Source organism: Lissotriton vulgaris, chromosome 12, assembly GCF_964263255.1.
Source record: "Lissotriton vulgaris chromosome 12, aLisVul1.2, whole genome shotgun sequence".
Taxonomy (NCBI): domain Eukaryota; kingdom Metazoa; phylum Chordata; class Amphibia; order Caudata; family Salamandridae; genus Lissotriton; species Lissotriton vulgaris.
The window spans coordinates 79,453,551-79,466,544 of NC_141700.1; the positions used below are offsets into that span (position 1 = coordinate 79,453,551).

The 12,994-nt window shown below is 41.5% G+C and overlaps 1 protein-coding gene across 1 annotated transcript in view; it reads right to left on the reverse strand.

Moving 5' to 3' along the window:
• Positions 1-1,810: 1,810 nt before the first annotated feature.
• LOC147673372 (uncharacterized) overlaps positions 1,811-12,994 on the reverse strand; it is a 51,356-nt gene continuing 40,172 nt past the window's right edge. The window contains exons 5-6 of the mRNA XM_086947231.1: positions 5,748-5,860; positions 1,811-2,903 (exon numbers count right to left, since the gene is read on the reverse strand). Of these exons, the coding sequence (XP_086803357.1) occupies positions 2,729-2,903; positions 5,748-5,860 (288 nt within the window). The 3' untranslated portion in view covers positions 1,811-2,728. The remainder of the gene's footprint in view (positions 2,904-5,747; positions 5,861-12,994) is intronic.

Below are 12,994 nucleotides of genomic sequence, written 5' to 3' on the forward strand. Positions count from 1 at the left end.
TTGGACAGTAAAAATCCCAAAGGACTGAATGACAGGGAAGACCTGTATACCTGCATTTAAAAGTCTAGAATCAACCCTTTTAGAAAATGCCTGTCCAGGAGGGTTCTTTTAAGAAAGATTTTTGTAAGGATGTTGTAAGTTCAGGGATAGAAACAGGTTGAGCAATGGAATGTAATTTTACCATCTAGGGATTTGATTAAATCCCGATTACTAACAGTAAGGTTGTCTCTGTCTCCGCTAGTGCTTTCTAATAGATGAAATGTGTAACAAAATGAATATGTACTAAGGGGGTCATTATGATTGCGGTTTTTCCGCATCCTCGGGGCCGGCGGAAGCCACCGCCGGCCCGAGGATGCGAAAAAACCGCAGCGGACTGACCAAAGACCCACCGCCACATTAGGATGGCTGGTGGGTCCTGGTTTCCGTCCGCAGCTTTTCCGCCGCGGTTGTAATCCGACCGCGGCGGAAAAGCTGCGGACGGAAACCAGGACCCAAAGCTCTAATATGGTGACGGTGTCTTCCAGACACCGTCCACCATATTAGGATGGCCAGTAAATTATGCTTTTCCGCGGCGGGTTTTCCGCCGTGGAAAAGCATACGGAACTTCACTGCGGGGGCCCGTTGCGGGCCCCCTAGGTGAAGGGGGAGTGGGGGGTGCACATGGGGGGTACCTATGGTACCCCCCTGCATTTGCATGCAGAAAGCGGCAGGCACCGCGCGGTGCCTGCCTCTTTCTGCATGCAAATGCAATGCGTGCATTTTTAACATTGCCGCGGGTGCAGCTTGAAGCTGCACCCGCCGCAATGTTAAAAATAGAGGATGTGACCACCAGGGTGGCGGTCACATCCTAATTGCACAGGAGGGAACTCCGCATGCCATGCGGAGGTTCCCTCCTGCTCTGGGGTCGCGGACTGACGCAAGTCCGTCCGCGATCCTAATCGACCCCATAGTTTGGAAAAATCAAAAAATCTTTTTAATATTTGTACTTTAGTGGTTTTTGCACATTTAAGGCACTTTTTGCACTTTAGATTTAATGAGAAGGCTTGTCTTTTTAAGGTGAATATGAACTTTAGAAATGTGGTGCATACTTATTGCCCACTATGGGCTTTATGAAAACAAGAGGCAATATTTCAAGTCTGAATGACTAAATGAAAAAGACTATATCAATTTGTACTGTGCAACTGCTTTTTCACGCTATGTGATGATGGGCCATTTTTATTAGTATTAAGATATTAGCTATTCAAATGAGTTGGAAGGTGGTGTGATTGGTAGAACAATTATCCGCCCTTTCTATTTTGAATAACTGCATTTGTATCTATTTTATGAGCCCCTTAGCGTTATCTGTTTGATGTGTTATTTTACCAACAGTATTATATTGTATATACCGAGAGTCAACAGGAGAGAAAGGGCTAGAGTAGACACTCCTATACCCCAAGTAAACTTTTGTAAACAACTAAGGAGTGACTAAGTGTAAAAAATAAATGAAATAACAAAAACCACCATAATTTAAATGATTATTACCATTAACCAAGACAAGTGAAACCAAAAATTGGAGACATCAGCTACTGGGAGCAACCTAAGCCCAGTTAAGCCGATAAGGGAAGAGAAGGAACTCTTTCCTTATAAAAAGGACCCTCACTCACCACTAGTTGGTGACATGCTTCATCATCGGGTCCCCGCTGGGGTGGCCGAGTGCCTCCCCAGCGTGCTACAACGCCTGAATTACAGCGTAGCAGGATGGTGTTGAGTGTAACAGTGCTCAAACAAAAAAGTGTATTTACATGTGAGTGCTAATTAAAAAATACAAAGTTGAAACCCAATTTTTTTTTTTATTAGGGTCAACCCGTATGTGCAGAATCCCTGCAACAGTGATTATTTAAGAAAGACAGCAACTAACACTGAAACCTGCAAGGATTGTCAAGCTACCACTTTACAAAAAACAGGATTCTGTAAACCAATCCCAACTCAAATCCATTTTGTCATGCCCTAGACCAAGTACAGGAAGAGAAGGCCCAGAGCCCAATGTATATACAGGAGTCAATGTCTGACTTAATGGTTCCTGAAAGTGTCCATGAGGGTTAAACATAGATTAGGTACCGCTTAAAGAGGCAGGCTTTCATCCTTTCCGAAGTACATGATTGAAGGATCTTCTAAGATCTGGGAGGATTGGGGGGATATGTGAAACAAAAACTATCAACATGTTTATCTTTTGGAGGTTTTTCTGTTTCCACAGACAGCCACCCGGAAGTATGTCACGATCCAATATGCAGAAGGGTATTTAGAGGAGGGACATAGATCCTTGCATCAAGCACATACGCTGATCTTCACAATAGGCAATTTCCAACCTGAGTACTTCAGTCGCGGTTCCATCTTTTGACGTATATTACATCCATATTCGTTCTAGTTGGAAGTCATTACTCTGAATTGCAATTGTCATTAGGGTTCAAAGTGTTTCTCGTCCAAGTCATCCAATACATTCTCTTACTCCTAGCGCAACCGTAATGGACTCCAGTGAGAGAGTGAACGCTAGAGCGAGATCATTTTAGCTGTATCCATATTCCTTTCCAGAGATCTTTATAGGGGTTGGCTGCTGGACTGATGACGTTACATAGAATCATATGACTTGCATGTAATTGTGTCTATGAATAATGAGAAGGTAGACTCCAAACACCGATCAGGAGGCTTAGTCAAGCCGAGAGCAAGAGAGTGGATTACTAGTCGCAGATGTTTAAGAGAAAACACCGGTGCTATTGAAGAGCACCTGGTCTGCATCCTTTTCGCATATGTATCTGTATGATTTCATACACTGATCATCATTCCATGAATTTAGACTTCCAGCCTGCTCAGTTGTGGCACAGTCTTCTACACGTTGATAGTTATCTGGCTCTCCCCGTTTCCAAAAACTGTTTAGAAAAAAATGGGACAGTAAAAATGTATTTAATATCATTATTCAATAATACGATTGTATTGCATGTATTACTATTATGAAAGCATTCAATTAACAGTAAATCAGGTCTTATGGTAACAATAATTAGCATTTTGCGTTGTAAACATAATATGTATCATACTTAAGTTAAAAACACTAACATTTTTCACAAAATAGTAATCATCTATTTTTTAAAGGGTACTTAATACTGCGGCTTAGATGTTTCTAAGAGGTGAAAAGGACAGATATTGGTGTTACTCAAATTTGATAGATTCAGTTTGTTGAGTTTGAAAAGATTTAAGAGTTGCTCTTGGAGGAATTTAAATCCTGATCTTCAAATCACAAAGATGTGTTGCATGTAGAGCTTCCGGAGACATCATTATGGTGAAACGATGGAACAATACAGGGTATACCAGTGACACATTATGGATTCTGAGTATAGATAAAGGCAAATGGTCATGTACTAATAGATATCTTGCTTAGATTTCACCTTCATTGTCCCTTTGAATTTTCACATTCTCTGATTTGCAGTTAGAGATTGTATAGAACATATTAGCACCCAATGACTACATTATCTTTAGAGTGGAATTCTATAGTTTTATGAGCACTTGAGAAGCAAGCATGACTTTCCTGCTCACTGTTCTCTCAGCAGGCAGTAGCTAAGTGTGGTGGAGGGGACTGGAGATCGGGTTGAGTACAAATGCTCGGTCTTAGGGCTTCATGAGGCATATGTCCTTCCACTCCCCCTCTCACACCCCTTATCAGTGGATGATTGTTGGTGAACATGCCACTCGCACAAACGCTGGAGTGAGTAGCCAAAACTTCACCTCAGAATGAACACAGAACTTGTAGAATAGTGATAAAAGACAACTCGTATAGTGTTGAGTACCATTTGCAATAACAGTAAATTCAATGAGAAAGAAAAAGATTAGCCAACTATGAAGAATGTACAGTGTCACCATACACTCCAAGCATAACGACAGCCCATTTGTATGGTCCACCTGAACAGTGGACCACAGAGATGGCTTGAGATGTTAAGAGGCAGATGTTGGCAGTAGGAAAGAACGAAGGAGAGTTTGGGTGGCCGAAGAGTGGTTGCTGGAGGATGGCTGGCGAAGGAACCCCAGTTAATGGCAATGGAACAGATGACCAAGTTGGAAGGACTTCGGCAGGTTGTCAGCGTAGCCTCAAGATAGCCCACTAAATGTTTGGCTATTTTCTTTTCATGAATGCTGAACAAGCAAATGTTGAACCATCTTAATTTTTATTATTTTTGGTCCCCTGCTGTACTGGTGCCTCACGTGTGAAAATAGTTAAACCCTAGATCCCTTCCCCTTCCTTGTGCTGGCTTACAAGAAGACCAGATAAGAATGGCATATTTATTAGGTGTCATTGAAGAGAATTACACTTTTGAGGTTTGCACCATTATATATGTCAGCAATTACACTCCAACTGACACATCAGCACAAGTGCCCTCTTCCTCACCTGGCACACTTTCATGTGATAACGGCTGGTATTTAAATGCCCTCTATCAAACTCAGTTTTTAGAGGGCGAGGATGGCCTATGGTGAAGCATGACAACAGGTGGTGTGTGAGGCCAGTCTTTCACTTTTTGTGAAATGGTCCCACTGGACACATATTTCTAGAAATCCTGTAGGAATTCCAACTAGGAGCAGCCCCATTTGTGTTTATATGTCACATTGGAGGCAGGCTAGTCCCTAGGCCCTGTGCCTCTAGTTCCCATACCTAGTTAACAACTAGGGTTAGTGGGTGTGACTGGTATTTAAACTAACAGTTCCAGACACCAACAGGTCATGTGGGTGACAGGTGAGTGGCAGGAAGGGTTAGAGATTTTTTTCAAACTAGGTTTTTACTAAAAGGAGTAATGCAATGAAGAGTCGTTCACTTGTACAATGATTCAATGATGAAAAAAGTGAATTATGACTTTTTTTTCAAATTTTTTGTCAACTTTCATTTAATCTTTTCCATTATTATCAAGGTGCGCATTTTGTCATTTTTCTGAGTATAAAAGTAGGATACGTCCAGACTTGCGGTATAGATAGGTCAAACTCTCTTTGCATGTCTGTAGTGTGTGGCCTAAAGCTGGTGAAAGGATTACAACAGTTCTTGCTCAAGTGGTCAACACGCTCATCATCTTGTTCCCCTCTCGGTACTCTCGACTTCTGTGCGAAGGTTCCAGGGGGTAATTCCTGCCCCCAAAGCATGATTGATCTCAGAAATCAAGCAGGGGATATTTCTTTCTTTGTGGGACCTGCTCCAGTGTAGCAATCTATGGGCCAGATTCACAGAACTAACTTACGACAAAATCCTAAACTTACTACTTTTGGTATTCACAGAAGTTAGGATTTTGTCTTAAGTTTGTCTTCAGACAGACTTAAGACAGACTTGAGACAAAATCCTAACTTTAGTCTGTCTTAAGTCTGTTTTTTTGGCGATGTTTTCACTTAAATCTTTAAAATTGCATTTCTCCAGTTCTCTGTTTGGATGTTTGTCATTTTGGTCTTAAATTATTTACAAAATGTTCGTCTATTCTTCTAAATCGGTTTGGAATTTTTATTGCATTTTTTTTCACTTTATTAGTATGTGAACTGCTGCATAAATACTCCACACATTTCCTCTGAGATAAGCCTCCAGGGGGCTGAGCACAGGTTAATATTTGGGCTTGCATGTGACTTCACCCTGACAAGATGGTTCCTGCTTGAGTGGGGTTTCATAACCCCTCAACCAGTAACCAAATTTCTTACAAGCTGTACATCAGCTATTAATAAAAGCGCCATTAATTATGTAAGGAATAACTCACTTTAGGGTGTTAGACGAACCATCCTCCCAGAGCCACTGGCCTTCCCTTTTAGAGTCTGAATATCCAATCCAAAGTTTATCGTCTCGATTTTGTGATCTGCTGTTAATAAACACCTGAATATAACAGGAATTAATTTGTTAGTGTGCACTCACCACCTTATATCAAATTGATAATAAAACACTGAATCCAAGAAAAGAGGTTGTCAACGCATGCAGGTAAACAAGTGCACAAGTATCATCACTTCTCCTCTATTACAATTAATAAAATTGACCAAAAGACAATTATCGCAAGAGAATATACACTTACCGTTTTCTATCCTACCGCAAATAATGCATGATATCACAAACACCAACTTTTATTCTAGTGTCACTAAAATACCAGAAATAGAAAAGGAATCAATGAGCACAACAACAGCAATGCACCCACCACACACACACACACCGTCTCCTTTGATGTTAATATAACACTGAAAGAAAAGAGGGAACAATGATGTACATGGATCACCATTATATCTAAGGTTAACTACATGAAGTCTTTCCAGAAATTAGCTTGCATCACAGAAAGAAAATTATTTATCTATCTGCTTACTTTATGTGATTTATACTGTGCCTATCCACAAAGAGACAAAAAGATGATCTAAGGCTTCATCTTTTGGCCACTTTGGATCGGGTGTTATTCAATACATGACCATTGTATTAGTGGCCACTTCTAGATGAGAGATTTAGGGCCATATGTACGAACACATTTTCCCATAGACACAGAATGGGTAATACCCTTTGATACATCTGGGCCTTAGTATCCTTTAAAGGATTAGTATGATTAATGCGTTGCGTCCAGTGTATGAAGACAGAGATTATGCTGATGAATTTATGGAGTGGTTTGTAGCAAATTTAGGTAATTTGTGATTGGGGTGAAGAACATAAACTCTGGGTTGCAGACACTGGAGCCTCCCCAACCCGGAAGAACTGGACCCCTATCTTGTGTCACTTGGAGACAATGTCTTGAGACCCCAGTTCTCAATCAACATTCCGCAGATTTCACTCTGCTCAGAATAGAACTGGACCTCTCGTGGGAAATGTGGCATCAGATCACTTTGGCAGACTTCATAGTCACCCCATGTTGCCTGCAGTACCATAAAGTGCTAGCAGAAGACATCTTCTTGAGAGTTTACTAGACACTTACATACACCAAGTGGGAGATAGAGGACAAGACACAGTATACCCTCCACACTGGTACCTCTCAACAAAATGCCTGAAAGGACTAAGGGACCATTAGTATCCATGTATTACTGTCCCACCCTTGTGTATCTAATGTTGCTCTAGCCAACATAGATGAGTTGTTAAGTTTACCTGAAGGCACATCTATTCAGAAAAAAATTCCATTAGTCTACTTCTTAAAATGATATCCCCTAAGAGCTTTTACTTTACAGCCCCTTAACCCTTCCTTCTGCATGATGAGGGATGAAGGACAAGTAGCCTGAAGATGAAGCAGGCCACCTAGGTTGGTAGGGGCTGGTATCCATTTTAGAAAAGATTTATGAATGACCTATCTCATCAAATATGATTCTTTCCATTTCCAACTTCGCAGAGCCACCATGATTAGAACACAGTTCACTAAGCAAAGCTTTCTTCAATGTTGACCAAGCAATTGCATATGTGCATAGCCTCTTCGTTTAATGATTGCAAATGTAAGTCACAAGTTAATTGAAGCCTATTTTTTCTGATTCTGGTAGCCCAGAGTTAGGGCCATGATTCTTAATTAATTGCACTGGTCAAGGCTTAGAAGACCCCTGTACCAAAGTCTCACTTCCATGCCTGAGAAGGAAGGGACAGTAATTTAGACTCTCTTCCAGAATTAGCTTTCCATCATCTGAATTTAGATATTTGTTTTTTGTAGCTGATGTGTTCCCCACTTTGGCGACTACCAAGCATGTTTGAATGGTGGAAGGTGCAGACGAAGGGCGAAGAAGGATGGCAGTAGGTGTCACCAAGTTAAGAGTTCATGATGTTTGTTTAAGTCTGAAATCTATACATGGAGGTCCTGGTCTAAAGGCTTCATGCACAGTATTTGTAATACCTAATCAGAACAGAGGTAAATAATCATTAGCCTTCACCTCATCTTCATAAAATCCAGAGAGCAGAGTCTTGTGAGCTCATTGTTTTTACCCCATGTTTGTATCATGCTGAATGTTTTGGGAGGTCATTACTTCCTGGGGCTGTTGTCCTTGTACTAGCTCATGACTGATAAAACCAGTAAGTGATTTGGGGAAACAACGAAGAATCTGCTCTAATAATTTCTCCCCTTTGCTATCAAGGTCTTTAAGAAGCATTTCAGGACGTGACTAAGGGGGTCATTACGATGGAGGATTTTCCGCATCCCCCGGGCCGGCGGAAGCCACCGCCGGCCCGGAGGATGCGGAAAATCCTCTGCGGACCCACAAGGACCCACCGCCACATTAGGATGGCTGGTGGGTCATGGTTTAGGTCTGCAGCTTTTCCGCCGTGGCTGGCTTACAACCGCGGCGGAAAAGCACTAAAATGGTGACGGTGTCTCTCAGACACCGTCAGCCAGATTAGGATGTGCTTGGGAACATGCTTTTCCGCGGCAGCTTTTCCGCCGTGGAAAAGCATGTGTAACTGCACTGCGGGGGCCCGTTGCGGGCCCCCTAGGTGTAGTGGGGGTGGGGGGTGCACATGGGGGGTACCATAGGTACCCCCTGCATTTGCGTGCACAATGCAGCAGGCACCGCGCGGTGCCTGCCGCTTTGTGCACGCAAATGCTGTGCATGCATTTTTAACATTGCTGCGGGTGCAGCTTGAAGCTCCACCCGCCGCAATGTTAAAATAGAGGATGTGACCGCCACCCTGGCGGTCACATCCTAATCTGCACAGAGGGAACGCCACAGCCCATGCGGACGTTCCCTCATGCTCTGGGGTCGCGGACGGACTCAAGTCCGTCCGCGATCGTAATGACCCCCTTAAAGTGTTTCCTCCAGACCACCCATTTGGAGCTGATGAGTTGTTGTCTGGATGTTTTTCTTTTTTTATCTTCACCAGTTGCTGCACATACCAATATAAAACATTTTGGAATTTATGTTCAAATTCAAAATCATGGCCATCGATCTTTGAGGTGAAGGTCACAGCTTCTGGGAACCAAGTTGGATAAATATGGCTAGATGCACATTTTTCATCATGGACAAATGAATGTCACTTTTGGTAAGCTGAAAATTTAGTTAACCCCTTGCATGCTGATGACGGCCCCCATCCGTCTTGCACTAGGGCGCTCGTATGCCGATGACGGCTGGGGGCCGTCATAAACCCGCCCACTCGCCATTTTGCCGCACAGGCGCAGAATCGCGGCAGCATGCAACGGGTTAATTTAAACAAATGCACCTTTGTAGCCCTTTCTGGAAGGATGGACCAGATACAAGGCTATTACTTCCCATGGAATGCCGGTGATTGAAATACATTTTAGGGGTGCTTGGACACCCAGGCTCCTCTACATTTTTGCCATAGTGTGCATGACTGACAACCAGCATGTTTAAATGCAACAACAATACAATACAATAAGAAGGCTTAGCAGTAGGGCGGCACAATGTTATATTAGCTCTCAAAAATATTCTGCTGAAATTTCTTTGTGGCACCTGACTGTCAATATGGATTTTTTCACATATTTAATCATTAACCGAGTTTGATTTGTCCCATCAACATTACACGCCATCTAAACATTTTGACTGTATTCCATTTACATTCCTAATAATTTTTTTGAGTCGGTTGGAAACAATAAAATAGGAAGTTTGGGGGGCAGAGTGTATGAGATGGAGGCTGGTGCATTGGGCAGTCATCTAAAGTGTTAAAATCAATTGGAATTTTTCCAGCTTTTATCAAATTTTAATTATCAAAACAAAAAGGAGGAGTACCTCTGTAGAGCTAAAAATGGACTCAGTGTTGCTAGACAATTGAGGTACTTTTACAATTTACTGCCCCCTCTTGAAATCACAAACAATGCAATTAATAAATATGTACTAAATAAATATTTATACCTGCCACAGAGTTCCTTCACTAGGATTTTCTTGCTGCAGGAACTCCCGAGGTCAATTTTCCCAGGGGGGAAATCTATCTTAAAAAGTCCACAAAGGCTTGGCTTGCAAGACCAGCACAGGTAGGACCCCCTACTCCTATGGCATTGTGAACACAGAATGCTCTCCAGGGCCAGGCCCATGACTCATTTGCTCCTTGAATACTCCTAAATTCACTTCTTGTCTTGTACTTCGTAAAGGTTCTCTGCGTTAATCCTCAATGGAACTGGGAATTCTGTAGTCCACCTAAAACAATCAGGTCAATCCAGTAAGTCTCTAGTCTGTGGGGATGAACTCATCATAGCCACATTTAAGTGCGGGATTAGTGTCTGGAAAGATAACTGCAGGCCACACTGTATCAGCAGCTAAATCCTGGTAAGTCATAATCAGTGCTACAGGGCTTTAAGAATTTGTTATTTACCACCAACTAGAAATTGGTGGTAAATAAGGAAAAGCATTGAAAAAGCATTTTTTTTGCTTTTCAAACGCTGCCATGATCCAGACATACATGCCCTTAGGGCATGTATGTCTGCAACATGTGCACCCATACACGATTGAGGGGTGCAACAGGGTGTCAAAGTGACACCCTGCCACCCTTCAATGTTTCCCCCAATTACCGAATCGGTATTTACCGATTCGGTAATTACCGATTCTTACCGATTCAGTAATTTCAAAAGAGAAATTACCTACATCCCATTTACCTACTCCTAAATACCGAATCGGTATGATTCGGTATTTAAGAGTAGGTAAATCGAGATTACCTACATCTGGCCCTATGTGCTCTATTTAATGATTGTAATGAAACATATCATCTATTTCCACATAAAGAGATTACCCTACTTATATAAAATGTTCACTCTGGATAGATTTTAATAGATAGTTGACACATTTTTATTCAATAACTTTTTAAATAAATTGGGCTTGGTTATTACAACATTCTAGCATTTTTACAGAGTTTGTATAATAGGGGCTGTTTGCCAAAACTTTGGGAAACTATTTTGCTCATTTGCAAACATTTTACAGATTTCGGCTAGGAGTAAATATTTGCCATCGCCCAAAATTGTTGTTTTGTATTATCACAGGAAGATCCCACCTCATCCTTGTAAGATCCCACCTCTTCCTTGAGGCTTTTAGCTCTTTCATTAGTGGTGCCATTACTGTCTCCGACCAGGACTGGTATCCTCTAGGGACTTCATTATTGACTACCCACTTAAAATAGGTATTACTGATACCAGGTGCTTATACAATTTCAATACCTGGCAATTACTGTTCTAGGGAATAGGCAATAATGCCCATGCCTGTAATATTAGATCTATTATTACATGTTTATCCCAATTCCTTGCACTTTTATGTTCACTTACTCCACAGATTGTTAGCATGTGGAAATTGTAACTGGAAAGCAGATTGCACTGTCAAGCGTGGTATTAACAGTTGCATACCCTCACCTGCAAATACCAAGCAGGATTCAGCACACCTATAACTTGTTGTAGTGAGGTATCGAAAAACATACAGAAATACCACTGAGCACAACTGGTAGTGAAAGCCTAGTTTGTGTAATTTTGATCTCCACCTGGCGCTAATCACCTCGGCAACCTTTCTGTTTTTGGGGGCAACCTGCTGGTAGATTGGTAAGTGGCTTCCTTCGGTTGGTTTGGCATGGAAATTGCACTGCCTCTCATAGATATATCACTCTTTCCTCATGTGAAAGAGTGTTGTAAAGTGACACTACAAACGGACCAACGGCGGATCACAGTGGCCGCACCTCGCTGCTTAGTTGCTATTGTTGTGGGTTCCAAGTAACTATAGTTGATGTGCACTTGCGACTCTTACACCTGCCGCTGTTAGATTCAAACTGCAACGTAGGTTAGAAGCTAAGCACAATGTGGAGCGGTGCACTCCCAGAAAGTTTATATCCAATAATAGCAATTAAATCAATTTTTCAATTTCAATTTATTCAACTTTATTCGGTTGTATCAAACAGCCATAAAAGTACTTGCAAATACATAAAAGCACAATATAAAAATATGATCTTCAGGGTAAAGTGTTGAAAGGATAACAACTAACAAGTTAATTTTGGCGTCATGCAATTTCGGCAATTCTCCTAATAACAGGAAAAAAGTCATTACAGTAATTTTTAGGGTGGGACTCTGGAGAACAACACTTCAACACGACTGTATATAAAGTGCATGGTGCTTAGGCGAGAAAATTATGTTAGTTTTAAGATCAGTAATTAAACAATTTTTTTTTAAAACAGCAATCGTTCGCTGCAGCATGATTAAATACTAATAAAATCTAATAAATCATATCAAACTTTAACAGTAAAAACATGACGTGATAAAAAGAAAAAAATAAGCACCCTATGTTAATCCAAATCTTGCCTATGCCTAACGACTAAGCTCAAGAATTTTGCTATCGATTTGGCAAAACACTCCGCGTCCAGACATTGCAGGGCGAGAAAGGCGGGACGGCACTTTCGTAGGCCCATGATTTTTAAAATAGGTCTGAGCCAGCGTCTCCTTGGTTCGTGGTAGAATTTACAAAACAGTATTGTATGAGTCGTTGATTGGGGGGAGGTGTCATCGCAGGGACAGGGTTGTAAGAACTTTGCCCAGTTATTAGTTGTAGGGAAAGTAACCAAATGATGAAAAATATCTAACCTGAACCTAGTTAATAAGAATCTTTGAAAACCTGAGAAATTGAAAGTTAGGTAAGGCTGGGCCGTCATGGTTGTTTGAATTAGTAGCGAGTGTTGGACTGTCACTTTGATTACCTCACTAGACAGCCTCAGGGATTCTAGATGAGCTAAAGAAGCTTTTTTAAACAGTTTTCTCGGCAAAACAACAATTGAAGTGGGGGAATGATAGTATTGTAACATACCCATGTCATTGAGGAATTTCCTAATATATGCAATCCATCCGATCTTATGGGCATTGTCTAAGGAAATGCAATCTTGTATGAACCTTTGGCAGAGAGTAGTTTCACTACTAGACCAAATGCGGTGCCGTAGAAGAAGGGGTTGGATTTTAATTATATCTGTTAAATAAGACAGGCCCACTTCCAAATGGCATGCATATGTCGATGTGCCCCGCGGGACTGCGAGTAGAAATCTTACAATTAAGTCAATTCCATGGTTTGAGATAAGTCATTTTATTTCAAATAACACAACCTT